Source organism: Ranitomeya variabilis, chromosome 3 (assembly GCF_051348905.1).
Source record: "Ranitomeya variabilis isolate aRanVar5 chromosome 3, aRanVar5.hap1, whole genome shotgun sequence".
NCBI classification, from domain to species: domain Eukaryota; kingdom Metazoa; phylum Chordata; class Amphibia; order Anura; family Dendrobatidae; genus Ranitomeya; species Ranitomeya variabilis.
In genome coordinates this window covers 759202969-759230881 of record NC_135234.1, presented here as the reverse complement: position 1 = coordinate 759230881, position 27913 = coordinate 759202969, and the positions used below count along the sequence as shown (strand labels likewise).

General features: G+C 46.3%; 1 protein-coding gene across 2 annotated transcripts in view; it reads right to left on the bottom strand.

Annotated features, from left to right (window-relative positions):
- ALG8 (ALG8 alpha-1,3-glucosyltransferase) overlaps nucleotides 1-27606 on the bottom strand; it is a 48336-nt gene extending 20730 nt beyond the window's left edge. The window contains exons 1-4 of one of the 2 annotated variants that reach the window (XM_077298676.1): nucleotides 27434-27606; nucleotides 15438-15516; nucleotides 7602-7795; nucleotides 1390-1499 (exon numbers count right to left, since the gene is read on the bottom strand). In XM_077298676.1, the coding sequence (XP_077154791.1) occupies nucleotides 1390-1499; nucleotides 7602-7795; nucleotides 15438-15516; nucleotides 27434-27558 (508 nt within the window). In that variant the 5' untranslated portion in view covers nucleotides 27559-27606. Of the gene's footprint in view, nucleotides 1-1389; nucleotides 1500-7601; nucleotides 7796-15437; nucleotides 15517-27263; nucleotides 27310-27433 lie in introns of those variants that run through there. The other variant, XM_077298677.1, reaches the window with a different exon arrangement.
- Nucleotides 27607-27913: the final 307 nt, after the last annotated feature.

Sequence of the window (27913 nt, the reverse complement as noted above, 5' to 3'; positions counted from 1 at the left end):
CTAGAAAAGGTACGGACACCAGAGAGAAGACCTAGAAAAGGTGCGGACACTGGAGAGAAGATCTAGACTAGATAAGGACACCGGAGAGAAGACCTAGAAAAGGTACGGACACCGGAGAGAAGATCTAGACTAGATAAGGACACTGGAGAGAAGACCTAGAAAAGGTCCGGCACCGGAGAGAAGATCTAGACTAGATAAGGACACCGGAGAGAAGACCTAGAAAAGGTCCGGCACCGGAGAGAAGATCTAGACTAGATAAGGACAACGGAGAGAAGACCTAGAAAAGGTACGGACACCGGAGAGAAGACGTAGAAAAGGTACAGACCCTGAAGAGAAGACCTAGAAAAGGTACAGACACCGGAGAGAAGGCCTAGAAATGGTACGGACACCGGAGAGAGGACCTAGAAAAGGTATGGACACCGGAGAGAAGATCTAGACTAGATAAGGACACTGGAGAGAAGACCTAGAAAAGGTAAGGACACCGGAGAGGAGACCTAGAAATGGTACGGACACCGGAGAGAAGACCTAGAAAAGGTACAGACACCGGAGAGATCTAGACTAGATAAGGACACTGGAGAGAAGACCTAGAAAAGGTACGGACACCGGAGAGAAGATCTAAACTAGATAAGGACACTGGAGAGAAGATCTAGACTAGGTAAGGACTGCCGAGCTGTAGTTTGTAATCAATACCATTTTAGGGTGCATACAGTGTTTTGATCGCTTTATATTGTATTTTTGGGGTGAGGTGCGGCAATCAAAAAATAACAACTCTGGGGTTTCTATTATTTTTATTTCTTTACAAATTTACCATTTGGTAAAAGGAGAGTGTGATTCAAACTACATTTTTTTAATTTTCAAAAAAGTATTTTGAATACTTTTTTTTTTTAGCTCCCTAAGGGACTTGAACCTGCGATGGTTTGATCTCTTGTATTATAAATATTGTAACACTTCTCTACTGCAGTATAGAATGAAAATTACAGTTTCCTATGAAGACTTTGGCTGAGCTTCACATGAGACCAAGACCAAAATGGCAGCAACATCATGGGGGGTGCAAGATGGTGGACCAAAGTGGGATTGCATTATTTAAATGCCGTCAGAAATCAGTGGAATCGATTGCTATGTGATTAGCTGTATAACACAGTTCCTGAGCCCGCTACATACATATGTACCCAAACATAGGATATAATAGTACATCCTATGTCAAGAAGGTGTTAAATATCAGAGAGCCCTCTCATTGAAAGTGGGGGATCTGGCAGGCCAGGGGACTCCTGGTCCCAGCACTAGGACTTATCAGACATTTATGGTATATTCTGTGGAAAACGTCATTAAATCAAAAGTCAGTTTACATCAGCATTTATCGTAGGCATGAATAGAGACGTCAAAGGATACGATCTACAATCAGTAGCCCGAAGTTCCAGAGGAGAAGGACAGCGAAGATGAACACCGGTTTCTCCAGCAAATCCCTCCGGTCTTTTTTATCATTGATACACTGGCAGCACCTGGATCAAATCACAAGGCAAAAAAATTTAAAAGGATCGAAGAAAACCCGTAGAAAGAAAGGAATGGAAAGTGAAGATGATGGAAGGTAAAAGAAGGAAACAGAATGGAAAAGGAAGGACTGGCCTTGTTACAGACACTGTAGGAAAGGAAAAAAACAGGTAAGGACATCGGAGAGAGGACCCAGACTTGGTACGGATGCCGAAGAGAAGACCCAGACTAGGTACGGACACCGGTGAGGAGACCCAGACTAGGTACGGGCACCGGAGAGAAGACCCAGACTAGGTACGGACACAGGAGAGAAGAACCAGACTAGGTACAGACACCTGAGAGAAGACCCAGACTAGGCACGGACACTGGAGAGAAGACCCAGACTAGGTACGGACACCGGTGAAAAGACCCAAACTAGGTACGGGCACCGGAGCGAAGACCCAGACTAGGTACGGACACAGGAGAGAAGAACCAGACTAGGTACGGACACCAGAGAGAAGACCCAGACTAGGTACGGACACCGGAGAGAAGACCCAGACTAGGTACGGACATTAGAGAGAAGACCAAGACTAGGCACGGACACCAGAGAGAAGACCCAGACTTGGCACGGACACTAGAGAGAAGACCCAGACTAGATACGGACATCAGTGAGAAGACCCAGACTAGGTACAGGCACCGGAGAGAAGACCCAGACTAGGTACAGACCCCAGAGAGAAGACCTAGACTAGGTACGGACATTGGAGAGAAGACCAAGACTAGGCACGGGCACCGGAGAGAAGACCCAGACTAGGCACGGACACTAGAGAGAAGACCCAGACTAGGCACGGACACTAGAGAGAAGACCCAGACTAGGCACGGACACTAGAGAGAAGACCCAGACTAGGCACGGACACTAGAGAGAAGACCCAGACTAGGTACGGACACCAGAGAGAAGACCCAGACTAGGTACGGACATCGGAGAGAAGACCCAGACTAGGTACAGGCACTGGAGAAAAGACCCAGACTAGGTACAGACCCCGGAGAGAAGACCCAGACTAGGTAAGGACATCGGAGAGCAGACCCAGACTAGGTACGGACACAGAGAGAAGACCCAGATTAAGGTAAGGACATCGGAGAGAAGACCTAGACTAGGTACTGTGATGCAGCGGTAACACCGTACGCAGTGAAATGGCAGTGACCCAAGCAAGTTCAAACAAAACATTGTTTTAATGTGTTACTTCACACAGTAATTAGAAATATACAGTACACGGCTTTAGTTTGCAGTCCATAAACAGGCCGGACTTCCCTTTGTCCAGTTTCCCTGGGCGACCGCACGTCAGGACCAAGTCTCTGTACTCACGCAGTGCACAGCACGCTTTATCCTCTGGATTGCAGCCGGGTAAACATATGACAGCCCAAGACGCAGGGTGTCAGTCTCTTTAGTTCCTCTTGCCCCTGTGTTGCTTCACACAGGGAGTGCTCTGCAGACAACTGCTCTGTCTGCTTCCAAGAACAACACTGACACACCTCTCCCTATACTACAGTGCTTTTAATCAGTCACTGCTTCACCATTCTAATTACAGCTACACCTGTGTCTGCTGTACACCCTCATGGCCTCACTACACCTCTGTGCACATTCTGGAGCTGTAACAGGGGTCACTGCCTCACAGTACGGACACCGGTGAGAAGACCCAGACTAGGTGAGGACAATGGACAGAAGACCCAGACTAGGTACGGACACCGAAGAGAAGACCTAGACTAGGTGTGGGCACTGGAGAGAAGACCCAGACTAGGTGAGGACAACACTTTCTTCCGAAAGTTCACAAGGATGCCCTTAACCCCCCGGGACGTCCTATCGTGTCGGGGATTGAAGGTCTTTGTGACCCAATCTGTAAATTTATAGACTTCTACCTTAAACCACTTGTAGAACTTTTGCCATCATTTATTCGCGACACGACGGATGTCCTGGCGCGGGTTGATGGCATCCTTGTGGACAAAAATACGCTGCTGGTCACTGCAGACATCGAATCCTTGTATACTTGCATCGATCATAATGACGGTCTGGATGCGGTCCGCCTCTTCCTGTGGACTTCCGACCTGGACGGCGAAATGGTGGAATTTATCCTCGAGCTCCTGCGCTTTGTCCTTACCCACCACTTTTTTGTTTTCAAAGATTATTTTTATCTACAGAAGCGCGGCACGGCCATGGGCGCGGCCTGTGCGCTTTCGTATGCTAATCTCTTCTTGGGAGCCTGGGAGAGATCTTTATTTGGCGACGGAGGCGCGCAGGCTGCTACCCATGTGCTGTGCTGGCTTCGTTTTATAGATGATGTTTTATTTTTGTGGGACGGGACAGCGCAGGAGCTCGGGGAATTCATGTCTGTTTTGAATAGTAATTCACAGAATATCAAACTGACCTACAAGTTCAATAATACTACTGTCGACTTTCTGGACGTCTCGCTTACGATCGATACTGATAGATCTGTACAGACCGACGTCTACAGAAAACCGACATCAGTTAATTCACTTATTCATGCTAGTTCTTCACATAACCCTGCTACCATTAGTGCCGTCCCGGTCGGTCAATTTCTCAGGATGAGGCGGATCTGCTCCACTAATGATCGATTTGAAAGACAAACCTGACGAAGCCACCAGTGCGTGGCGACACGCGTTGGGTGTCTGCTGCCCGCACTCTCCTTGTTCAGGGTACACATGCCCTTTTTGGTCTTGCCCATTACCGGTGACTTTATGCTCTCACTTCATTCTAGGCGTCCGGTCGTATTTTCTGGTGGGTATAGGACTACTTGCTTATTTGCACTTATATTTCCAGCCCTGCCTGCACTACTTTTATAGCCGGTCTCAGTTTTTGTATAACTATTTGATTTGTGGACTTCACGGCATATTTATCATAGGGTGCGTGTCAGGTCTGGCTCGTCCCTTGGTTTATATTACATCTGTTCATGTCAGTGACCCTATGGGACCGGGTGGGCTGGTCACATCTTGTTATTATGTTGTCATTTAGGCCTTTTGTATTTATGGGCATGTGTATTTCACTCTGCTTGGGTCTGTGCGGGTTTTTGGCCTTATTGTGGGCTTTTGTGAGTATGGGGTTATGTTACATCCCCTTGTTTTAAATGCTTTTAAATGTGTTTTGCCTTTTTGCATGTACATTTGTCCAATAAAGCTGTGTTTTTGTATTGACTTATGGTGACTCCCATTTGTAAGGCCTACCTTTTTTCTTGCTATATGTTTCCTGGTAGTGTTGAGGCCTGGGTTTGAGTCCCACTGACCGTGGTGCCCCCACTGTCTTTCCTTTGCGATTTGAAAGACAAGCAGCAGATCTCAAAATCCGCTTTCAGAACCGCGGCTATAGTAATAGATGCATAAAGAAGGGTTACGATAGGGCAAGAAAGACCCCACGCAGCGACTTATTATACCCTCGTGAAGATAGAATTAAGATTGATAACCAAAAAATTTGCTTTATTTCAACATTCAACCACGAGTGGAATAATATGCGAAATATTCTAACGAAACATTGGGCTGTCTTGAGTGCAGAGCCCTCCCTAGGTCCATTTATTGGCAGCTTTCCCTCCATGACGTCAAGAAGATCTAAAAATCTAAATCATCTACTTGTTAATAGTCACTACATTCCAAAAGTGGTGAATCCATTCAACTCAAAGGGACCTACCCCTGGGTGCTTCTCTTGCGGCCACTGTCTTGCCTGCGCAAATGTCCTGCGCTGCTCTACCTTTCAATCATCTGACGGCTTGAGGCAATTTCAAATACGACAGCGTATATCATGTAGTAGCGCCAATATAATATACTACGCTACATGCGGGTGCTCCATGATATACGTTGGCCTCACCTCAAGAGAACTGCGTATTAGGGTACGTGAGCATGTGCGGGACATTTGCGCGGCCAAGACAGTGGCTGATTATGCTGAACTTAAACCCATCCCTCGCCACTTTAAGGCCTATCACAATTGTGACCCAACTACATTTAAAGTGAGAGGGATTGAGGCCATCCATCTTGGGATCCGCGGTGGGAATTATAAAAAGATACTGGCCCAAAAAGAATCCAGATGGATTGTAATACATGACACCATGACCCCAAAGGGTCTAAACGAGTCTCTTAGTTTTGCCTCTTTTTTATAAATATGTGTCCCACATCGACTACTCATTGGCCCATTTTATGCTCAATTAGTCCCTCCCGATGGTGTACTTTTTCGCTTGTTTTTAATTATTTTTATTTTTGTTCTATTTAGTGATAAGTCTGTATGGTCAAGCTCCGCTTCCGGAATTTCCCTCTATCATCACATCATGGAGACTGCGCAAACATAATATCCAGATATTTGGCATGTCATTTCAAACGATAATACACAATGGACAATTACAGCGCTTTACTGGCGGCTCGGATGCAACACTGCTGTAAATGTTTTGTTAATATCTGTCATTGTGATTGCCGCTTGTTTACTGTGTCCTTATAATGTAATGTATACAGTACATATGTTTGATCTTTACTATTATAGACATATCAGTATCGTATGCATGACCTGATTATATATTTCTGTGCGGCTGTGCGCGTGCGCGCTGTTGTCCCCGGATCCGGCACGGTTCCTGGCGTCTCTCTAGCCTCCTGCGCGTGCCCAGGGACCTCTTTTCCCTGCGCACGCGCTGTGACGCGTGGCGCCCGGTATTTACCATGCCGGGACCTGGGGTACGCACTGCGCACGCGCCGCTTATGCCGCTTTGCTATTGGTCTATTTAGACCTTGTGATGTGTCACATGCTGCGTCTCCATGACTACGTATACTGAGTCAGTATACCCCCTGAAGAAGTGTCCAGCGTGGACACGAAACGCGCGTCGGGCTTCTCACCATCTAGAGAGGGTCTGTGCACACAGCGGTAAGCATTGCGGATGCTATCTTAGTACGCGCCTTGTGTTATTTTCTCATATCTGTTCTGCAGCACTTCATAGCATGGCATAGTGTGTCTTTTTTTTTTTCCCCATTTGGGCTGCACCTGGCTTTGTGCCGGATCTTACTTGTTACTCTTGCCGCTCCTCGCAGATTACAGCCATAACTATAAGCATATTTCACTGGCGATGTGGATATTGTTGTAAGCGCTCTCTAGATGTCAACTTACACGCACTATTATATAGCGCCCTGTAGCATAGCACAGCGTGTACTGAGTCTACGCCCACCTGGGCTGTATCCAGCTATATATTGGAATTTACCTGCCTCTCTTGCCGCTGTTTACAAACTATAGCCACAACCATAAAATGTAACCTGTGTCAGCGTTTTATACATAACTGCTATGACATAATATTGTGCTGTGGTTATTAAGGCTGGGCTCTATATTACTGCATGACATGCACTCATTTTTTTATAACTATTTATGTTGCTCTTAAAGGGCTGAAGTTATATGTGTAATTATATCTTGATATATAACTACTGTTAAAACTTTGTTATTGGCCTGCTGTGTGCACATTCTGAAACCTTATCATATCTTATGTTTTTAAAAAAATATTTGTTTAAATAAATTTGTACTTTTTTCTATATATTATGATTCAAGTCGCTCCTCTATTTTGCTCCTGAGTCCTATAGTATCTATGGAGTCTGAATCGCTCTTCATGTGTTGGGCTACTACTTAGTACCCCCACTCAATGGCATCTATTATGCACCTGGGTTCGTTTGTATACATAGGTGAGGACAACGGAGAGGAGACCTAGACTAGGTGACGACATAGGAGAGATACAGACAATTAGTAATGATAGCAAGAAAAATCAGTGGACAAAGAACAGAGAGGTAAAGAATGTAACATTAGGAATAAGCAGACCCAGGACAGAAAAGGAAAAAGAAAATGAAAAGAACAACATTAAATAATGGAAGGGAGGATAAGACCAAAAACACCCCTGAAAATAAATGGCATAGGAATAAAGAACTGTCTCGCCACCATGCTTTACCCTGCAGCCTTGTGTCTTCACAAACTGACCAAGGCATAAGTAGAAGGAGAACTGACTTATCGCAGCAGAGACAGAAAGCTTATAATCTACAAATAACTACACAACAAGTGAGAAGGGGGAATAATGAGACGGAGGACCCATTCTCTGTATGGACACGTGTCAGGATCTTACTGTTTGGCAGCATAGATGAAGAAGACATCGGCTAGGATGACGGAGAACCTCTGGAACAGGACGGTATTCGGGCTGGCGTAGTTTAGGTTTTCCACTTTCAGCATTTCTGGATCAAAGTAACGAGCCACGTGGGAGAGCGCGAACTCAAACCAGGCGAAAAGCGGAGGGTAATCCAGCGTCCACTCGGAAGTCGCCTGGAGATCAACAATCAGGTTTATAGACATAGAAAGAAAAAAGGGCTCATAATACAGTCAGGGACGGAAGTATTAGCACCCTTGAAATTGTTCCCGAAAAAAAGTATTTCTTCCAGAACATTATTGCAGTTACACGTTTTGTTTATACACAGGTTTATTTCCTTTGTTTGTTTTTTTTAAAATTCGTTTATTTTCAAACACAAATAAAGTATAGCATACATATTTGTCCTTGTCATTAGTCTGCATGGTTACATTTACAAAGGATGGTAAGGACAGCACATACATATGCCAATCATTTCACAGAAGGAAAACATATGTGTATAATTATAAAACAATCAAAACATAAAGTTATAAACATAAAACTCGTAAACTACAACCAAACTAAGCCTCTGAAACTATTAAGCCGCCATTTAACGATAGTGGAATATTATTTCCCCCCTCCATTGCGCAGTACTTGCAGAACAAAAGTCAGATAAACCACGTCTTTGTCTATTAGTCATGTCACAGGGTGAGATGAGAGGTGTTCCATCTATCCCAGATTATGTTGAACTTACCCGGGCAACCCCTGTTTTGATAAAGAGTGCGCTCATAAGGTACGACTGCATTCACCAACTTGATCCAGGACCTAATGGAGGGGGGTGAATTCCCCATCCATCGCAGGGCTAACAACTTTCGTGCCAAAAACAAGGTTTCACGTAGAAAAATCCCCACATAATGGTCCCAAGCCTCCTCGTCCCACACTCCAAACAGGCAGACTAAAGGCTCAAGAGGAACCGGGATTGGCAGTATAGAAGCCAATAGTGACGTTACCTCCCTCCAATAGTGAAGAACAATGGGGCACTGCCATACCATATGTACAAAGTCAGCCTCTGGTGAGTGGCAACGCAAACATTCCGTCAAAGAGTATCGACCCATCTGAAAGAGTCTCAGTGGGGTCAAATATGACTGGTGGAGTATATATAGCTGGGTCATCCTGTTATTGACCGACGGGGAGACTTTGAGGGGGGAGTCCAAAATATCCTCCCATTCCTCATTCTGCATATCAGTGATAAGCCCCTCCCATTTGCCTCTCACCGAGTCTATAACAGAATTCGCTCCCGTTGATAGCAGATGTGTATAGGGACGAGATAAGACCCTGAGGACCCTGTGACTTAAGAATGCCTATCAGGGGCAAAGATGAAATGTTACGGTTTGTTCCCACACTCCTGACAAATGACTGAATGGCAGATCTGAGCTGCAGGTATCGGAAAAATTGAGATCTTGGAAGATCATATCTAACTTGTAGCTGCTCAAAGGATCTAAAGACCCCCTGATCGTACAAATCTCCCATTGACAGGACTCCGTGGGAAACCCAAAAGTTTGCAGACGGGTGATTCACCAGTGTCGGGAAATAACCATTATCCCAGAGGCATAGAGGCTACAATGTCCCCAAACCTAGTGACCCTTTTAATTTTCTTCCAAGTGGATCACGCCAATCGTATCATGGGCAACAACCGAGGGGCATTTATTTTTTCTGATTGTAGAAGACCCAGTGGACACTTAGCACCAACAGAGTTAACCAGGTGGCTTTCAGAATTAGGGAGACAATTATGAGGCATCCATTTACAAAGTGCCTTGGCCTGTCCCGCCAGATAGTATAAAAAGAAATCTGGCAATGTCGCTCCTCCCCCCTACTTAGGCCTTTGCAAAGTCGCCATTTTAAGTTTGGGTCTGCCCTTCCCCCACACGAACGAGGCAACATAAGAATTTAAGTTAGTGAAAAAGAATTTTGGTACAGTTACCGCGCTATGCTGAAGACAATAGTTGAATTTAGGGAGCAGAATCATTTTTATGAGATTAATGCGGCCTGCTACAGACAATGGAAGTTTACTCCAAGATGTGAATTTCGATTTGGCGTGTTCTAGCAGGGGGAGGGCATTGAGTTGTAGATCCGATCCCCTACATCGGGACATATAAATACCCAAGTATTTAAATTCAGACACTACAGGCAACGGGGAAAGAGCGTTAAGATTAGATATTGGGGATTGGGACAGAGGCAATAGGGCAGACTTATCCCAATTAATATATTGGCCTGAGAACCCACTAAATTTATCTATGGTAGCAATTACCTTTGGTAACGTTTCTTCTACCTTATCCATGAATACTATCATGTCATCAGCATATAGACCAATGGTGTCGGTACGATCCGCTATTTTAATACCATCAATATCGGGGGCAGAACGTAGACGTATAGCCAATGCCTCTATCGCTAGAGCAAACAAGGCTGGGGAGAGGGGACACCCCTGACGAGTTCCCCTATGCAATGAAAATGGCTCAGACATAGAGCCGTTTATGATTACGCGGGCTTTAGGTTTCAAGTATAATACACCAACCCATTTCAAAAATTTTTACCCAAAGCCATACTTCTGCAGACAAGCAGATAAAAAGGGCCACTCAAGAGAGTCGAACGCCTTAGCCGCGTCCAGCGACGCCAGCGCCCAACTGTTATCTGGTAGTAAAGAGCTATATTGGATCACTGATTGGACCCGCCTAATGTTTATAGATGTACTCTTACCAGGCATAAAGCCTGTTTGATCTGGATGTATAATATCTAATATGATGGAGTTCAGCCTGGTCGCCAGTATCTTAGCAAAGATCTTGTAGTCCACGTTTACCAGCGATATGGGACGATAGGATCCACATTCCAAAGGATCTTTCCCCTCCTTCTTAAGTACGATAATATGTGCTTCATAAAAAGAATCAGGTAGACATCCACCCTCCCATATCTCTTTAAATACTTTCAGCAAAAGCGGAGCCAGTATCTCCCGGTATCTCCTATATAGTTCTACAGGGAAGCCATCCGGGCCCAGGGGCCTTCCCAGAAGCCATATCCGTTATAGCCTGCTCCACTTCCTCTAGAGTAAACTCAGCGTCCATAAAGGCCTGCTGGGTGGGGCTCAGTGTGGGGAACGCTATATCGGACAAATAATCCAGACAATCGGAAACGCTAAAACCACTCCTAGACTCATACAACCCTCTATAGTAATTATAAAAACATTGAAGAATGTCCTCAGTAGTGGAATTTAATGAGTTATCTGGTGAGCGAATTTGTATTATGTTAGATGTGTTGTGTTGACGCACCAAGTAGGCCAAAAATTTTCCCGCCTGATTCCCCATTTCAAAGTACGATTGTCGCGTAAAAAAAAGTTTACGCTTAGATTTAGTGTCCAAGTGTTGGGTATATTATCTTTGTAGAGTCAGCCACTCAATCCTATTATTATTAGTCTGATCGGCCGTATATGCGGCCTCAGCATTTCTCAAACGTTGCTCAACCTCATCGTCCTCCCTTGATGTTACCCTTTTGATATAAGAGATTGTAGAAGACAGACAGCCCCTTAAATATGCCTTAAGTGCATTCCAAAATAAATTAATATTCTGAAGATCTGAGTGGGATTGGATGTAGCAGTTCAACTGGTCGACCGTCCTATCATCTGAGTCTATTAGTTTGAGCCAGAAGGGATTTAACTTCCATATTCTACCATTATTCATTTTCCCAAACACGAGTTTAAGTATAATCGGGCTGTGGTCTGAAATTCCTCTATTACCGTGCTCCACACTATCCACCCACTGCGCCAAGTTGCCGGATCCGAAAATATAGTCTATACGTGAGAGAGAACGTTTAGTGGATGAGTGGCAGGTATATCCCCTCTCCCCCTGGCGGCGCATCCTCCATAGGTCTATCCAGCCGCTATTTTCTATGAATAGTGCCAGCTGAGTCGGGGCCGAAGAAGGGGGGAAGGGCAGGGGACCCCCCAGGAGATCCATCTCCCAATCTCACTCTATCGAGATCACTGTCCATAATTAGGTTGAGGTCACCCATACAAATAACATGCGCATCTGGGTAATTTAACGCAAAGCTCATTGCCATCTTAAGTATTGAGGTACTGGCCGGAGGAGGGTTGTAAATACACAATATGACATATTCGTGGGAATTAATTAATGCATGGACAAAAACAAAACGTCACTCCAAATCCCGCCGAGTCGTTTGGGCTTCCCATCGGACATCTCTATGTACTAATAATGATACCCCTCTCGAGTAACTAGTGTGAAACGCGTGAGCATGCCATTGTACCCAAGGCTTCTGTACACAGTTGGCCGTATCTCTGGTCAGGTGTGTCTCCACCAGGACCACAATATGGGGATGGTACTGCCTTATCTGAGAAAACACCTTAATTTTCTTCCGGGGTGACTTAATACCCCGTATGTTCCACGTCATACATATTAGCTCAGACCCCATATCCACCTGTTAAAGACATGATATGCATTGATAGTAATAAGAGTCCACAGACTACACATAGAAGGTTACAACAGTGTCGAAGGCGGCTTTTACCTAAATACCTACTGAGGCTAGTTAACTTTAACAAGGAAAAAAAACAACTTAACAAGAATTGAATGATCCAGGAGCTTAATTCAACGCTCCCATCCTCAAATAAACCTGGGGATACCCCCGCTGATTCCAGCGTCCGGTATTGTTGGTGCATTAAACGCTCACAGGGAGAGTTCCAATTCAACAATTGAATAGCTGTAAATCAGCTGAGAACCTATCAGAGTTCTGCTCCATTAGACTTCCCACGAGAACCCAGCCAGTCCGCTGCCTCTGACGGGTCAGTGAAGAACAGGGAGGAACCATTGCTGACAACCCGCAGACGCGCCGGGTAGATCATGGAGTAAATAATGTTCTTATCTCTAAGATGCTTCTTGATATCTACGAATCTTGCCCGCTGTTTCTGGAGCTCAACGGAGAAGTCTGGAAATATCGAGATTGTAGCATCGTCGAACTTGATGGGACTCTTTTGTCGTGCCAGCCGCAGGATAGCATCTCTGTCCTTGCAGTTGAGGATACGCGCCAGGAAAGGTCTGGGCGGAGCTCCAGGAGGAAGAGACTTGGTGGGGACTCTATGGGCTCTTTCCACCGAGAACATTGGGGAAAATGTGTCTCCCAACGAGGACTTAAGCCAATCCTCCAGGAATTTTTCAGGCTGCTGGCCTTCCGCACGTTCTGGCAGACCTATGATGCGAATGTTATTGCGACGCATTCTGTTCTCTAGATCATCAGCCTTTTGTTTCCAGGCATTCGTGGAACCAGCAACTTTTGCCAATTTTGCCTCCATAGGTTTAATGGTGTCTTCTACCTGAGACACCCTTGTCTCCACTTCCGCCATACGTCCCTTCATAGCTTGCATGTCTTGTCTTAGACGTCCCACCTCAGTGTGCACGTCCTCTATTTGCTCAGAAAGGGGCGTTCTAGTCAGAGATATAGCTTGCATTAATTGTGCAGATGCTTGCGTAAGAGTCAGTTCATCTTGCTCAACCTCATCAATATTATCAGAAGGACGGTTTTTCCCCCGCTGCACTTGTGAGGAGCTATTCCTAAGAGATCTTGCATTATCTTGGGCATCACTCCTAGCAAACTCTCTTAGCTTGTCAGCTGCAGATGTATTCTTTGTACGCTGCATGATTGATAGGTGAGTGACGCAGCAGGGTGGTCCAAATCAGAACCGCAGCAGTGTCTAGCGGCCACACCAGAGTTGTTGTATATAGTGTGTAATGTTGCTGGGAGCCTCTATGATCAGGAGATGTAGGTTGAAAATTAACGGCAGTCCCTGCGATAGGGAAAGTCCTAAGTAGCGGTGATAGCGGTGAGGGGAGGGGCCCCAGGAGGTCTCCAATTAGAAGTACAGCCGGCCGAATTATTACTTATGGGGGAACGTGGGGCTCAATCTTTCAGAGCTCACACCACGTTGTCCCTGAGTGTATGGAGAGTAGAGATGCGCTGCTCAGCCGCGCTGTAACAATGAGGAGCTGCGCTGCACCCTCTACTGCAGGGGCGCGCGCTTCAGTAATGGCCGCCACACATAGCCGCCCCTGCCACCAGTATATCTTCCTCTTCTCTCCCACCGAGCCAGGGTCCCGCAGCTCTCACCTGCAGGCGTCCACTGCCTTCCTGAGACTAAGGAGGAACTTCAGCCGCCGTTATCTGCAGCGCCGTGCCCTGTGTCAGAGGAGCGTCCTCCCGGAAGATGGCCGCCGTCACATGCAGGGCTCACCGCACCGCTGATCTTCCTCCCTCGCCGACGCTCTCCAGTCACCGCTTCAGCCCTCTCCAGGGGCCAGCAGCTTCTATGTCTCCAGGGGTCCCGGCAGCAGTGGGGTATGTACTTAGAAAGGGGTCTAATAGGCAGGATGGTGGCAGGATATTGGGGAGCTCTCCCAGAACGCGTCCTTCTTCACTTACTCCATAGCCACGCCCTGCGGTTTATTTCCTTTGTGTGTATTGGAACAACATAAAAAAAACAAAGAAGAAAAGGCAAATGGGACAATTTCATACAAAACCCCAAAATGGGTTTGAAAAAATTGTCGGCATCTTTCTTAAACGGTCGGTAAATAACTTTGATTCAAGCATGCGATGCTCGTTCAGACTCACCTGTGGCAAGTAACAGGCGTGGGCAATATGAAACTCACACCTGTAACCGGATATAAAGGGGAGAAGCTGATGCAATCTTTGCTTTGTGAGTCACACTAAACATGGAGAACAGAAAGAGGAGAAAAGAACGGTCAGAGGACTTGAGAAACAAAATTGTTGAACAATATCAACAATCTCCAGGTTACAAGTGAAATTCCAGAGATCTTCATGTTCTTTTGTCCACTGTGTGCAGCATAATCAAGAAGTTTACAACCCAGGGAGTATCAGTGTCAGTGCGAACTATCCGTCCACATGTGAATGAAATGCTATGGAAGGAGACTTAGGAGGACCCCACTGCTGACACAGAGACATAAAAAAGCTAGATTGCAGTTTCCTAAATGTATGTAAGAAAAAATCTTCCTGGGAAAGCATCTTGTGGGCAGAGGAGACCAAGAAAGAGCTTTTTGCAAAAGCACATCATTCTACTGTTTACTGAAAACGGAATGAGGAAGAGCACACAATGCCTACAGTCAAATATGGTGGAGGTTTAAAGATTTATTGGGGTTGTTTCGCAGCCTCCGGCACTGGGTCCCTTGATTGTGTGCAAGGCATCATGAAATCTGAAGATTACCAAAGGATTTGGGGTCAATATGTAGTGTCCAGTGTCAGAAAGCTAGGTTTACATCCTAGGTCATGGGTCTTCCAGCAGGACAACGACCCTAAACATACTTCAAGAAGCCCCAGAAATGAACGGAAACAAACTGCTCCAAAATTCCAGCTGAGACGAGTAAGAAGCTTGTTAATGGTTATAGGAAGCAACTGATTGCAGTTATTTATCCCAAAGGATGCAACCAAATATGAAGTTCAGGGTGACAACAATTTTGTCCAGACCATTTTTGGGATTTTGTGTGTAATTTTGTCCAATTTACCTTTTTTTGCTGTTTTTTTTTGTGCTGTTTCAATACACACAAAGGAAACATATATATATATATTAAAAAAAACACATGTAATAGCAATAATTTTCTGGGAAAAATACTTCATTATCTGGAACAATTTCAAGGGTGCCAACACTTTCGGCCATGACTGTAAATGTCTTATGCCGACTAAAAGCCAAAACATCCGAGTGTCAATAGTCATGAAGGAGAACTACCAGAAAAAAAAGTAAAGAAATATTCTTTAGTGTTTTAAGAGAACACCTACCTCATAGTACCACCGCGATACGGGCAAACTATGGGTAATCGCCAGCCAGTTTCTGTGGACCTCAAAATCTGTAGAGTGACTGCGGAGTAAACACATCGCAAAAAATAAAAGGCGGATTATGAACTTACTGCCTTTTGCAGCATTATTTGCCCATAAGACGGCATTATTATATTATGTGGGTTGTATGGCCGCGTTACGTGGCAGTATTACCAGGGCTGCGTATCTCACAATGACTCGAACACTAAATGACAGCAGTATTTCGACTGCGTATGTCCATATTATCATGTGCTTTGTATGGCAGCACTATTTCACCACAATACGGTGCTAACATGTGGGCTGCATATGGCATCAATGCTAGGGCTAGGAAATGTGAGGCATTATGTGGGTTGCATGGTAGCAATATATGGCAGTATTATATGGGCTGTACGGCAGAACTATTTTTGTCCTTCATGTTGGTATTCTGAGGTCTATGTATGATACTACGGTATTAGTTGTGCACAGACTGCAAGAATCATTTGGCCAATGAAAATCCGTATTACGTGGGTTGTATGGCAGCATTACTTTGGCGCTATATAATCGCGTTATGTGGGCTGTGCATGGAAGTTTTACTTAACAGCATTAGAAGTAATTTGTTAGTAGGATCAACCTTTCTAAGTCGCCTATATGGACATGAAGGTCATAGGAAGCAGCATAAAAGAGGACAATTGCATATATTTTTGCAATGAAACAAACTTCACTTCTACTGTACGGTGTCGGCTCTGCTCAGGGCCGGACTGGCCATTGGGCACTTCTGGCAAATGCCAGAAGGGCCGGTGCCAGTAGTGGGCCGCTCGATCCGCCTCCCCCCGCCGTCGCATTCAACTATACCGGCGTATAGACGCCGGTACAGTTGAATTCAATGATGGAGGAGAGCGTCTACAGACGCTCCTCTCCCATCATTCCCCGCTCTGCCTCTGACACTGCGGGTGCGCGATGACGTCATATCATCGCGCACCTGCTGTGTCCCGGGCAGACTGCACGCTGCTGAGACAGAGACAGGAGCAGGAAGGCGGAAGCAACGCTGGCAAGAGGAGAGGTGAGGAGAGTTTTTTTTTTTTCTGGACTGTGGGGCCATTCTCGGAGGAGGTGAGGGGAGGAAGAGAAGAGATGTGGGCTGTATATAGTTCTCTGTGGGCTGTGCTCTGTGCTGTATACTACTGTGGGCTGTATATAGTTCTCTGTGGGCTGTGCTCTGTGCTGTATACTGCTGTGGGCTGTATATAGTTCTCTGTGGGCTGTGCTCTGTGCTGTATACTGCTGTGGGCTGTATATAGTTCTCTGTGGGCTGTGCTCTGTGCTGTATACTGCTGTGGGCTGTATATAGCTCTCTGTGGGCTGTGCTCTGTGCTGTATACTGCTGTGGGCTGTATATAGCTCTCTGTGGGCTGTGCTCTGTGCTGTATACTACTGTGCTATATATAGTTCTCTGTGGCTGTGCTCTGTGCTGTATACTACTGTGGGCTGTATATAGTTCTCTGTGGGCTGTGCTCTGTGCTGTATACTACTGTGCTATATATAGTTCTCTGTGGCTGTGCTCTGTGCTGTATACTACTGTGGGCTGTATATAGTTCTCTGTGGGCTGTGCTCTGTGCTGTATACTACTGTGGGCTGTATATAGTTCTCTGTGGGCTGTGCTCTGTGCTGTATACTACTGTGCTATATATAGTTCTCTGTGGCTGTGCTCTGTGCTGTATACTACTGTGGGCTGTATATAGTTCTCTGTGGGCTGTGCTCTGTGCTGTATACTACTGTGCTATATATAGTTCTCTGTGGCTGTGCTCTGTGCTGTATACTACTGTGGGCTGTATATAGTTCTCTGTGGGCTGTGCTCTGTGCTGTATACTACTGTGGGCTGTATATAGTTCTCTGTGGGCTGTGCTCTGTGCTGTATACCACTGTGGGCTGTATATAGTTCTCTGTGGGCTGTGCTCTGTGCTGTATACTACTGTGGGCTGTATATAGTTCTCTGTGGGCTGTGCTCTGTGCTGTATACTACTGTGGGCTGTATATAGTTCTCTGTGGGCTGTGCTCTGTGCTGTATACTGCTGTGGGCTGTATATAGTTCTCTGTGGGCTGTGCTCTGTGCTGTATACTGCTGTGGGCTGTATATAGTTCTCTGTGGGCTGTGCTCTGTGCTGTATACTACTGTGGGCTGTATATAGTTCTCTCTGGGCTGTGCTCTGTGCTGTATATCACTGTGGGCTGTATATAGTTCTCTGTGGGCTGTGCTCTGTGCTGTATACTACTGTGGGCTGTATATAGTTCTCTGTGGCTGTGCTCTGTGCTGTATACTACTGTGCTATATATAGTACTCTGTGGCTGTGCTCTGTGCTGTATACTACTGTGCTATATATAGTACTCTGTGGCTGTGCTCTGTGCTGTATACTACTGTGCTATATATAGTACTCTGTGGCTGTGCTCTGTGCTGTATACTACTGTGGGCTGTATATAGTTCTCTGTGGCTGTGCTCTGTGCTGTATACTACTGTGGGCTGTATATAGTACTCTGTGGGCTGTGCTCTGTGCTGTATACTACTGTGGGCTGTATATAGTTCTCTGTGGCTGTGCTCTGTGCTGTATACTACTGTGGGCTGTATATAGTTCTCTGTGGGCTGTGCTCTGTGCTGTATACTGCTGTGGGCTGTATATAGCTCTCTGTGGCTGTGCTCTGTGCTGTATACCACTGTGGGCTATATATAGTACTCTGGCTGTGCTCTGTGCTGTATACTACTGTGCTATATATAGTACTCTGTGGGCTGTGCTCTGTGCTGTATACTACTGTGGGCTGTATATAGTTCTCTGTGGGCTGTGCTCTGTGCTGTATACTACTGTGGGCTGTATATAGTTCTCTGTGGCTGTGCTCTGTGCTGTATACCACTGTGGGCTATATATAGTACTCTGTGGGCTGTGCTCTGTGCTGTATACTACTGTGGGCTGTATATAGTTCTCTGTGGGCTGTGCTCTGTGCTGTATACTACTGTGGGCTGTATATAGTTCTCTGTGGGCTGTGCTCTGTGCTGTATATCACTGTGGGCTGTATATAGTTCTCTGTGGGCTGTGCTCTGTGGTGTATAACACTGTGTGCTCTGTGCTATATATAGTTCTCTGTGGGCTGTGCTCTGTGCTGTATACTGCTGTGGGCTGTATATAGTTCTCTGTGGGCTGTGCTCTGTGCTGTATACCACTGTGGGCTGTATATAGTTCTCTGAGGGCTGTGCTCTGTGCTGTATACTACTGTGGGCTGTATATAGTTCTCTGTGGGCTGTGCTCTGTGCTGTATATCACTGTGGGCTGTATATAGTTCTCTGTGGGCTGTGCTCTGTGGTGTATACCACTGTGGGCTGTATATAGTTCTCTGTGGGCTGTGCTCTGTGCTGTATACCACTGTGGGCTGTATATAGTTCTCTGTGGGCTGTGCTCTGTGCTGTATACTACTGTGGGCTGTATATAGTTCTCTGTGGGCTGTGCTCTGTGCTGTATATCACTGTGGGCTGTATATAGTTCTCTGTGGGCTGTGCTCTGTGGTGTATACCACTGTGGGCTGTATATAGTTCTCTGTGGGCTGTGCTCTGTGCTGTATACTACTGTGGGCTGTATATAGTTCTCTGTGGGCTGTGCTCTGTGCTGTATATCACTGTGGGCTGTATATAGTTCTCTGTGGGCTGTGCTCTGTGGTGTATACCACTGTGGGCTGTATATAGTTCTCTGTGGGCTGTGCTCTGTGCTGTATACCACTGTGGGCTGTATATAGTTCTCTGTGGGCTGTGCTCTGTGCTGTATACTACTGTGGGCTGTATATAGTTCTCTGTGGGCTGTGCTCTGTGCTGTATATCACTGTGGGCTGTATATAGTTCTCTGTGGGCTGTGCTCTGTGGTGTATACCACTGTGGGCTGTATATAGTTCTCTGTGGGCTGTGCTCTGTGCTGTATACCACTGTGGGCTGTATATAGTTCTCTGTGGGCTGTGCTCTGTGCTGTATACTACTGTGGGCTGTATATAGTTCTCTGTGGGCTGTGCTCTGTGCTGTATATCACTGTGGGCTGTATATAGTTCTCTGTGGGCTGTGCTCTGTGGTGTATACCACTGTGGGCTGTATATAGTTCTCTGTGGGCTGTGCTCTGTGCTGTATACTACTGTGGGCTGTATATAGTTCTCTGTGGGCTGTGCTCTGTGCTGTATATCACTGTGGGCTGTATATAGTTCTCTGTGGGCTGTGCTCTGTGGTGTATACCACTGTGGGCTGTATATAGTTCTCTGTGGGCTGTGCTCTGTGCTGTATACCACTGTGGGCTGTATATAGTTCTCTGTGGGCTGTGCTCTGTGCTGTATACTGCTGTGGGCTGTATATAGCTCTCTGTGGGCTGTGCTCTGTGCTGTATACTACTGTGGGCTGTATATAGTTCTCCGTGGCTGTGCTCTGTGCTGTATACTACTGTGGGCTGTATATAGTTCTCTGTGGGCTGTGCTCTGTGCTGTATACTACTGTGGGCTGTATATAGTTCTCTGTGGGCTGTGCTCTGTGCTGTATACTACTGTGGGCTGTATATAGTTCTCTGTGGGCTGTGCTCTGTGCTGTATACCACTGTGGGCTGTATATAGTTCTCTGTGGGCTGTGCTCTGTGCTGTATACTACTGTGGGCTGTATATAGTTCTCTGTGGGCTGTGCTCTGTGCTGTATACTACTGTGGGCTGTATATAGTTCTCTGTGGGCTGTGCTCTGTGCTGTATACTACTGTGGGCTGTATATAGTTCTCTGTGGGCTGTGCTCTGTGCTGTATACTACTGTGGGCTGTATATAGTTCTCTGTGGGCTGTGCTCTGTGCTGTATACTACTGTGCTATATATAGTTCTCTGTGGCTGTGCTCTGTGCTGTATACTACTGTGGGCTGTATATAGTTCTCTGTGGGCTGTGCTCTGTGCTGTATACTACTGTGCTATATATAGTTCTCTGTGGCTGTGCTCTGTGCTGTATACTACTGTGGGCTGTATATAGTTCTCTGTGGGCTGTGCTCTGTGCTGTATACTACTGTGCTATATATAGTTCTCTGTGGCTGTGCTCTGTGCTGTATACTACTGTGGGCTGTATATAGTTCTCTGTGGGCTGTGCTCTGTGCTGTATACTACTGTGGGCTGTATATAGTTCTCTGTGGGCTGTGCTCTGTGCTGTATACTGCTGTGGGCTGTATATAGTTCTCTCTGGGCTGTGCTCTGTGCTGTATACTACTGTGCTATATATAGTTCTCTGTGGCTGTGCTCTGTGCTGTATACTACTGTGGGCTGTATATAGTTCTCTGTGGGCTGTGCTCTGTGCTGTATACTACTGTGGGCTGTATATAGTTCTCTGTGGGCTGTGCTCTGTGCTGTATACTACTGTGCTATATATAGTTCTCTGTGGCTGTGCTCTGTGCTGTATACTACTGTGGGCTGTATATAGTTCTCTGTGGGCTGTGCTCTGTGCTGTATACTACTGTGCTATATATAGTTCTCTGTGGCTGTGCTCTGTGCTGTATACTACTGTGGGCTGTATATAGTTCTCTGTGGGCTGTGCTCTGTGCTGTATACTACTGTGGGCTGTATATAGTTCTCTGTGGGCTGTGCTCTGTGCTGTATACCACTGTGGGCTGTATATAGTTCTCTGTGGGCTGTGCTCTGTGCTGTATACTACTGTGGGCTGTATATAGTTCTCTGTGGGCTGTGCTCTGTGCTGTATACTACTGTGGGCTGTATATAGTTCTCTGTGGGCTGTGCTCTGTGCTGTATACTACTGTGGGCTGTATATAGTTCTCTGTGGGCTGTGCTCTGTGCTGTATACTGCTGTGGGCTGTATATAGTTCTCTGTGGGCTGTGCTCTGTGCTGTATACTGCTGTGGGCTGTATATAGTTCTCTGTGGGCTGTGCTCTGTGCTGTATACTACTGTGGGCTGTATATAGTTCTCTCTGGGCTGTGCTCTGTGCTGTATATCACTGTGGGCTGTATATAGTTCTCTGTGGGCTGTGCTCTGTGCTGTATACTACTGTGGGCTGTATATAGTTCTCTGTGGCTGTGCTCTGTGCTGTATACTACTGTGCTATATATAGTACTCTGTGGCTGTGCTCTGTGCTGTATACTACTGTGCTATATATAGTACTCTGTGGCTGTGCTCTGTGCTGTATACTACTGTGCTATATATAGTACTCTGTGGCTGTGCTCTGTGCTGTATACTACTGTGGGCTGTATATAGTTCTCTGTGGCTGTGCTCTGTGCTGTATACTACTGTGGGCTGTATATAGTACTCTGTGGGCTGTGCTCTGTGCTGTATACTACTGTGGGCTGTATATAGTTCTCTGTGGCTGTGCTCTGTGCTGTATACTACTGTGGGCTGTATATAGTTCTCTGTGGGCTGTGCTCTGTGCTGTATACTGCTGTGGGCTGTATATAGCTCTCTGTGGCTGTGCTCTGTGCTGTATACCACTGTGGGCTATATATAGTACTCTGGCTGTGCTCTGTGCTGTATACTACTGTGCTATATATAGTACTCTGTGGGCTGTGCTCTGTGCTGTATACTACTGTGGGCTGTATATAGTTCTCTGTGGGCTGTGCTCTGTGCTGTATACTACTGTGGGCTGTATATAGTTCTCTGTGGCTGTGCTCTGTGCTGTATACCACTGTGGGCTATATATAGTACTCTGTGGGCTGTGCTCTGTGCTGTATACTACTGTGGGCTGTATATAGTTCTCTGTGGGCTGTGCTCTGTGCTGTATACTACTGTGGGCTGTATATAGTTCTCTGTGGGCTGTGCTCTGTGCTGTATATCACTGTGGGCTGTATATAGTTCTCTGTGGGCTGTGCTCTGTGGTGTATAACACTGTGTGCTCTGTGCTATATATAGTTCTCTGTGGGCTGTGCTCTGTGCTGTATACTGCTGTGGGCTGTATATAGTTCTCTGTGGGCTGTGCTCTGTGCTGTATACCACTGTGGGCTGTATATAGTTCTCTGAGGGCTGTGCTCTGTGCTGTATACTACTGTGGGCTGTATATAGTTCTCTGTGGGCTGTGCTCTGTGCTGTATATCACTGTGGGCTGTATATAGTTCTCTGTGGGCTGTGCTCTGTGGTGTATACCACTGTGGGCTGTATATAGTTCTCTGTGGGCTGTGCTCTGTGCTGTATACCACTGTGGGCTGTATATAGTTCTCTGTGGGCTGTGCTCTGTGCTGTATACTACTGTGGGCTGTATATAGTTCTCTGTGGGCTGTGCTCTGTGCTGTATATCACTGTGGGCTGTATATAGTTCTCTGTGGGCTGTGCTCTGTGGTGTATACCACTGTGGGCTGTATATAGTTCTCTGTGGGCTGTGCTCTGTGCTGTATACTACTGTGGGCTGTATATAGTTCTCTGTGGGCTGTGCTCTGTGCTGTATATCACTGTGGGCTGTATATAGTTCTCTGTGGGCTGTGCTCTGTGGTGTATACCACTGTGGGCTGTATATAGTTCTCTGTGGGCTGTGCTCTGTGCTGTATACCACTGTGGGCTGTATATAGTTCTCTGTGGGCTGTGCTCTGTGCTGTATACTACTGTGGGCTGTATATAGTTCTCTGTGGGCTGTGCTCTGTGCTGTATATCACTGTGGGCTGTATATAGTTCTCTGTGGGCTGTGCTCTGTGGTGTATACCACTGTGGGCTGTATATAGTTCTCTGTGGGCTGTGCTCTGTGCTGTATACCACTGTGGGCTGTATATAGTTCTCTGTGGGCTGTGCTCTGTGCTGTATACTACTGTGGGCTGTATATAGTTCTCTGTGGGCTGTGCTCTGTGCTGTATATCACTGTGGGCTGTATATAGTTCTCTGTGGGCTGTGCTCTGTGGTGTATACCACTGTGGGCTGTATATAGTTCTCTGTGGGCTGTGCTCTGTGCTGTATACTACTGTGGGCTGTATATAGTTCTCTGTGGGCTGTGCTCTGTGCTGTATATCACTGTGGGCTGTATATAGTTCTCTGTGGGCTGTGCTCTGTGGTGTATACCACTGTGGGCTGTATATAGTTCTCTGTGGGCTGTGCTCTGTGCTGTATACCACTGTGGGCTGTATATAGTTCTCTGTGGGCTGTGCTCTGTGCTGTATACTGCTGTGGGCTGTATATAGCTCTCTGTGGGCTGTGCTCTGTGCTGTATACTACTGTGGGCTGTATATAGTTCTCCGTGGCTGTGCTCTGTGCTGTATACTACTGTGGGCTGTATATAGTTCTCTGTGGGCTGTGCTCTGTGCTGTATACTACTGTGGGCTGTATATAGTTCTCTGTGGGCTGTGCTCTGTGCTGTATACTACTGTGGGCTGTATATAGTTCTCTGTGGGCTGTGCTCTGTGCTGTATACCACTGTGGGCTGTATATAGTTCTCTGTGGGCTGTGCTCTGTGCTGTATACTACTGTGGGCTGTATATAGTTCTCTGTGGGCTGTGCTCTGTGCTGTATACTACTGTGGGCTGTATATAGTTCTCTGTGGGCTGTGCTCTGTGCTGTATACTACTGTGGGCTGTATATAGTTCTCTGTGGGCTGTGCTCTGTGCTGTATACTACTGTGGGCTGTATATAGTTCTCTGTGGGCTGTGCTCTGTGCTGTATACTACTGTGGGCTGTATATAGTTCTCTGTGGGCTGTGCTCTGTGCTGTATATCACTGTGGGCTGTATATAGTTCTCTGTGGGCTGTGCTCTGTGGTGTATACCACTGTGGGCTGTATATAGTTCTCTGTGGGCTGTGCTCTGTGCTGTATACCACTGTGGGCTGTATATAGTTCTCTGTGGGCTGTGCTCTGTGCTGTATACTACTGTGGGCTGTATATAGTTCTCTGTGGCTGTGCTCTGTGCTGTATACTACTGTGGGCTGTATATAGTTATCTGTGGGCTGTGCTCTGTGCTGTATACTACTGTGGGCTGTATATAGTTCTCTGTGGGCTGTGCTCTGTGCTGTATACTACTGTGGGCTGTATATAGTTCTCTGGGCTGTGCTCTGTGCTGTATACCACTGTGGGCTGTATATAGTTCTCTGTGGGCTGTGCTCTGTGCTGTATACTACTGTGGGCTGTATATAGTTCTCTGTGGGCTGTGCTCTGTGCTGTATACTACTGTGGGCTGTATATAGTTCTCTGTGGGCTGTGTTCTGTGCTGTATACTACTGTGTGCTATGTGCTATATATAGTACACTGTGGGCTGTGCTGTATGTAGTACTCTCTGGGCTGTGCTGTATATATTACTCTGTGGGCTGTGCTATATATAGTACTCTGTGGGCTGTGCTGTATATAGTACTCTGTGGGCTGTGCTGTATATATTGCTCTGTGGGCTGTGCTATATATAGTACTCTGTGGGCTGTGCTGTATATAGTACTCTGTGGGCTGTGCTGTATGTAGTACACTGTGGGCTGTGCTGTATTTAGTACTCTGTGGGCTGTGCTGTATATAGTACTCTCTGGGCTGTGCTGTATATAGTACTCTGTGGGCTGTGCTTTATGTAGTACTCTGGGCTGTGCTGTATATAGTACTCTGGGCTGTGCTTTATATACTTCTCTGTGGGCTGTGCTGTATATAGTTCTCTGTGGGCTGTGCTGTATATAGTTCTCTGTGGGCTGTGCTGTATATAGTACTCTGTGGGCTGTGCTGTATATAGTACTCTGGGCTGTGCTGTATATAGTTCTCTGTGGGCTGTGCTGTATATAGTACTCTGTGGGCTGTGCTGTATATAGTACTCTGTGGGCTGTGCTGTATATATTACTCTGTGGGCTGTGCTGTATATATTACTCTGTGGGCTGTGCTGTATATATTACTCTGTGGGCTGTGCTGTATATATTACTCTGTGGGCTGTGCTGTATATATTACTCTGTGGGCTGTGCTGTATATATTACTCTGTGGGCTGTGCTGTATATATTACTCTGTGGGCTGTGCTGTATATATTACTTTGTGGGCTGTGCTGTATATATTACTCTGTGGGCTGTGCTGTATACTACTGTGTGGACTGTGCTGTATACTTCTACGTGGGCTGTGCTGTATACTACTGTGTGGTCTGTGCTGTATACTACTGTGTGGTCTGTGCTGAATACTGCTCTGTGGGCTGTGTTATCTACTACACAGGCTGTGCTATAGTATGCAGGCTGTGCTGTATACTATGCGGTTTGTGCTATATAATATGCGGGCTTTGCTATATACTATGGGGAGTATATTATATTCTATACTATGGGGGGCTGCATTATATTCTATGGGGGGCTACATTATATATTATGGGGAGGTGGGCTGTATTATATTCTATGGGGGTTACATACTCTGGGGTGGCTGCATTATACTCTGTGGGGTGGCTGCATTATACTATATGTGGGCTGCATGATACTGTATCGAGGACTATGGGGAATACGTTATACTATATGAAGAACTATGGGGTGCATTATACTATGGGAAGTGAATTGTACTACATGGATGACTGTGGCGGTGCATTATACTATATGGAGCACTATGAGGAGTGTATTATGCTATATGGAGGACTATGAGGAGTGTATTATACTATGTTGAGGACTGAGCAGTGTATTTTAATATATGGAGGGCTATAGGGAGTGTATTATACTATATGGAGGACTATGGAGCACATTATAATATATGGAGGACTATGGGGTGTATTTTACTAAACAAGTAAAATGCTGCATATTCAGATTGTTTTTGCCGGAACAAAAATCCTTGTTCTCAGCAGCACATTGCCAGTGTAAACTGTAGATGTGCTGCTGAAAACATGATACTGTATGGTGATCTGTTAGTGATCTATTAGTGATCGTTCTGTCCCATCATTATTCCTCAGCTGGTGGAAAGAGGCCGGGAAACAAGCGTTGAACAACTTCAGTATTGTCGATCAAACTCATTTAGCGTCCTGAACTCAGCGCACGTAAATACAACAGAAAGGCTTCTGTGTGATGTGCAATATGTTAGCATTTGGGGACCCATTTTAAACTTTGCCTAGGGCCCCACTTTGCCTAAAACCGGCCCTGCCTACAAGTGTACAAAGATATTATACCGTCACCATGTGACAAGTGGGCCTGTGTAACTTCAAATGCCAGGGCTGAATTTTAGTCCCAGTCCGGCCCTGGCTCTGCTACCCCGGGTTAGCTCTGCTGTACTCTTCTACTTTTGACCTCACTACAGAGTTGTATACGATAATGAGAGCAGACTGTCAGTCGTTATGTGTCTCACTCTGGTAACTCCCCCTATCATTTATAATAATCTCTGGAGGCAGATTATTGGGGAGATCTATGCCCCGCCCATAGATCTTAACAGCTCATTTACATATGCCAAAGAAATCTATGTTTTTCTTAATAAGACATGATATCACAGCTGAAGTATCAATGTATTCAGCTCCCTATGACCTCCATGTAAACACATTAGGAGGGCGGCTGTTTTCCCTTTAAGGCACTACATGGCAGGATTACTTTTGCACTATATGAGGACATTATGTGGATAGTATGTGGCAGTATTCTTTAACCCAATATAGCAGTATTATGTGGGCTTCAGGGCAGTACTCTGCAGGTTGCATTGCAGCATGATTTCAGCACCACATGGACAGTGTTATTCTCACAGTAGCAGGCACCATTATTCGGGCACTATATGGCGGTATTATGCGTGCTTACAGCATGCACTGTGTGAGGATGAGGAGTCCGGTCACTGGGGTAATGGTGGGGTGCTAATAAGGTGACACTTCTGTGGTCTACATGGCCCCCCCTATGTGTACACCCCCTGCACTGACAGCACACACAAGGGGGTAATATATAAGGGGTGCACTTACTTCCAATCATGCAATGTGTGTCTATAGGAGCAGATAACATCTGTGACAGCTGTGAGACCCCGGTATACAGCTCTGCTATCCCCACCCCCTTACAAGGCAAAGGATGCTGGAACTTGTAGTCCCCTTTGCTCTCTATTAATACAAAACATAACGCAGCCCCCCGTCCTTACTAGGTCGGTATCAGGAGACATTTCAGCAGGGAGACCCCGAGAGCCAGAGTCACAAACCATCCCCCGTCCCCAGGATCCCGGCTCCGGGATCCATTGTCCACGTTTCCGCCTCTGGGGGCCGCCATCTTGGTACACCCGGACAAGACGCCAGCAGGCGGGGCAGTGACGTCACTGCGCGTCTCGGGGCGTGGTCTGGGACAGCCACGGGGCCGCACGCTCAGCTGTCGGGACTCCTGCGGCAGCTGCACCGAGGAGCCGGGATTGTCTGCACTGAAGAGCCCGACATCTGAGGCTGTGATATAGGGAAATAAGGAGTCTATGCTTCTTCTAGTGCTGACATATAATTAATAAGTGTTCCCATGGACATGCCCTTAAAGTGATTGACCACGCCCCTATGACTGCTATTTTAAGCATTCCTAACTTTTATACCTGTGTAATAATTTCTGGTGAGCAGGGTCTCCCCTACATGTACAAGCTTTA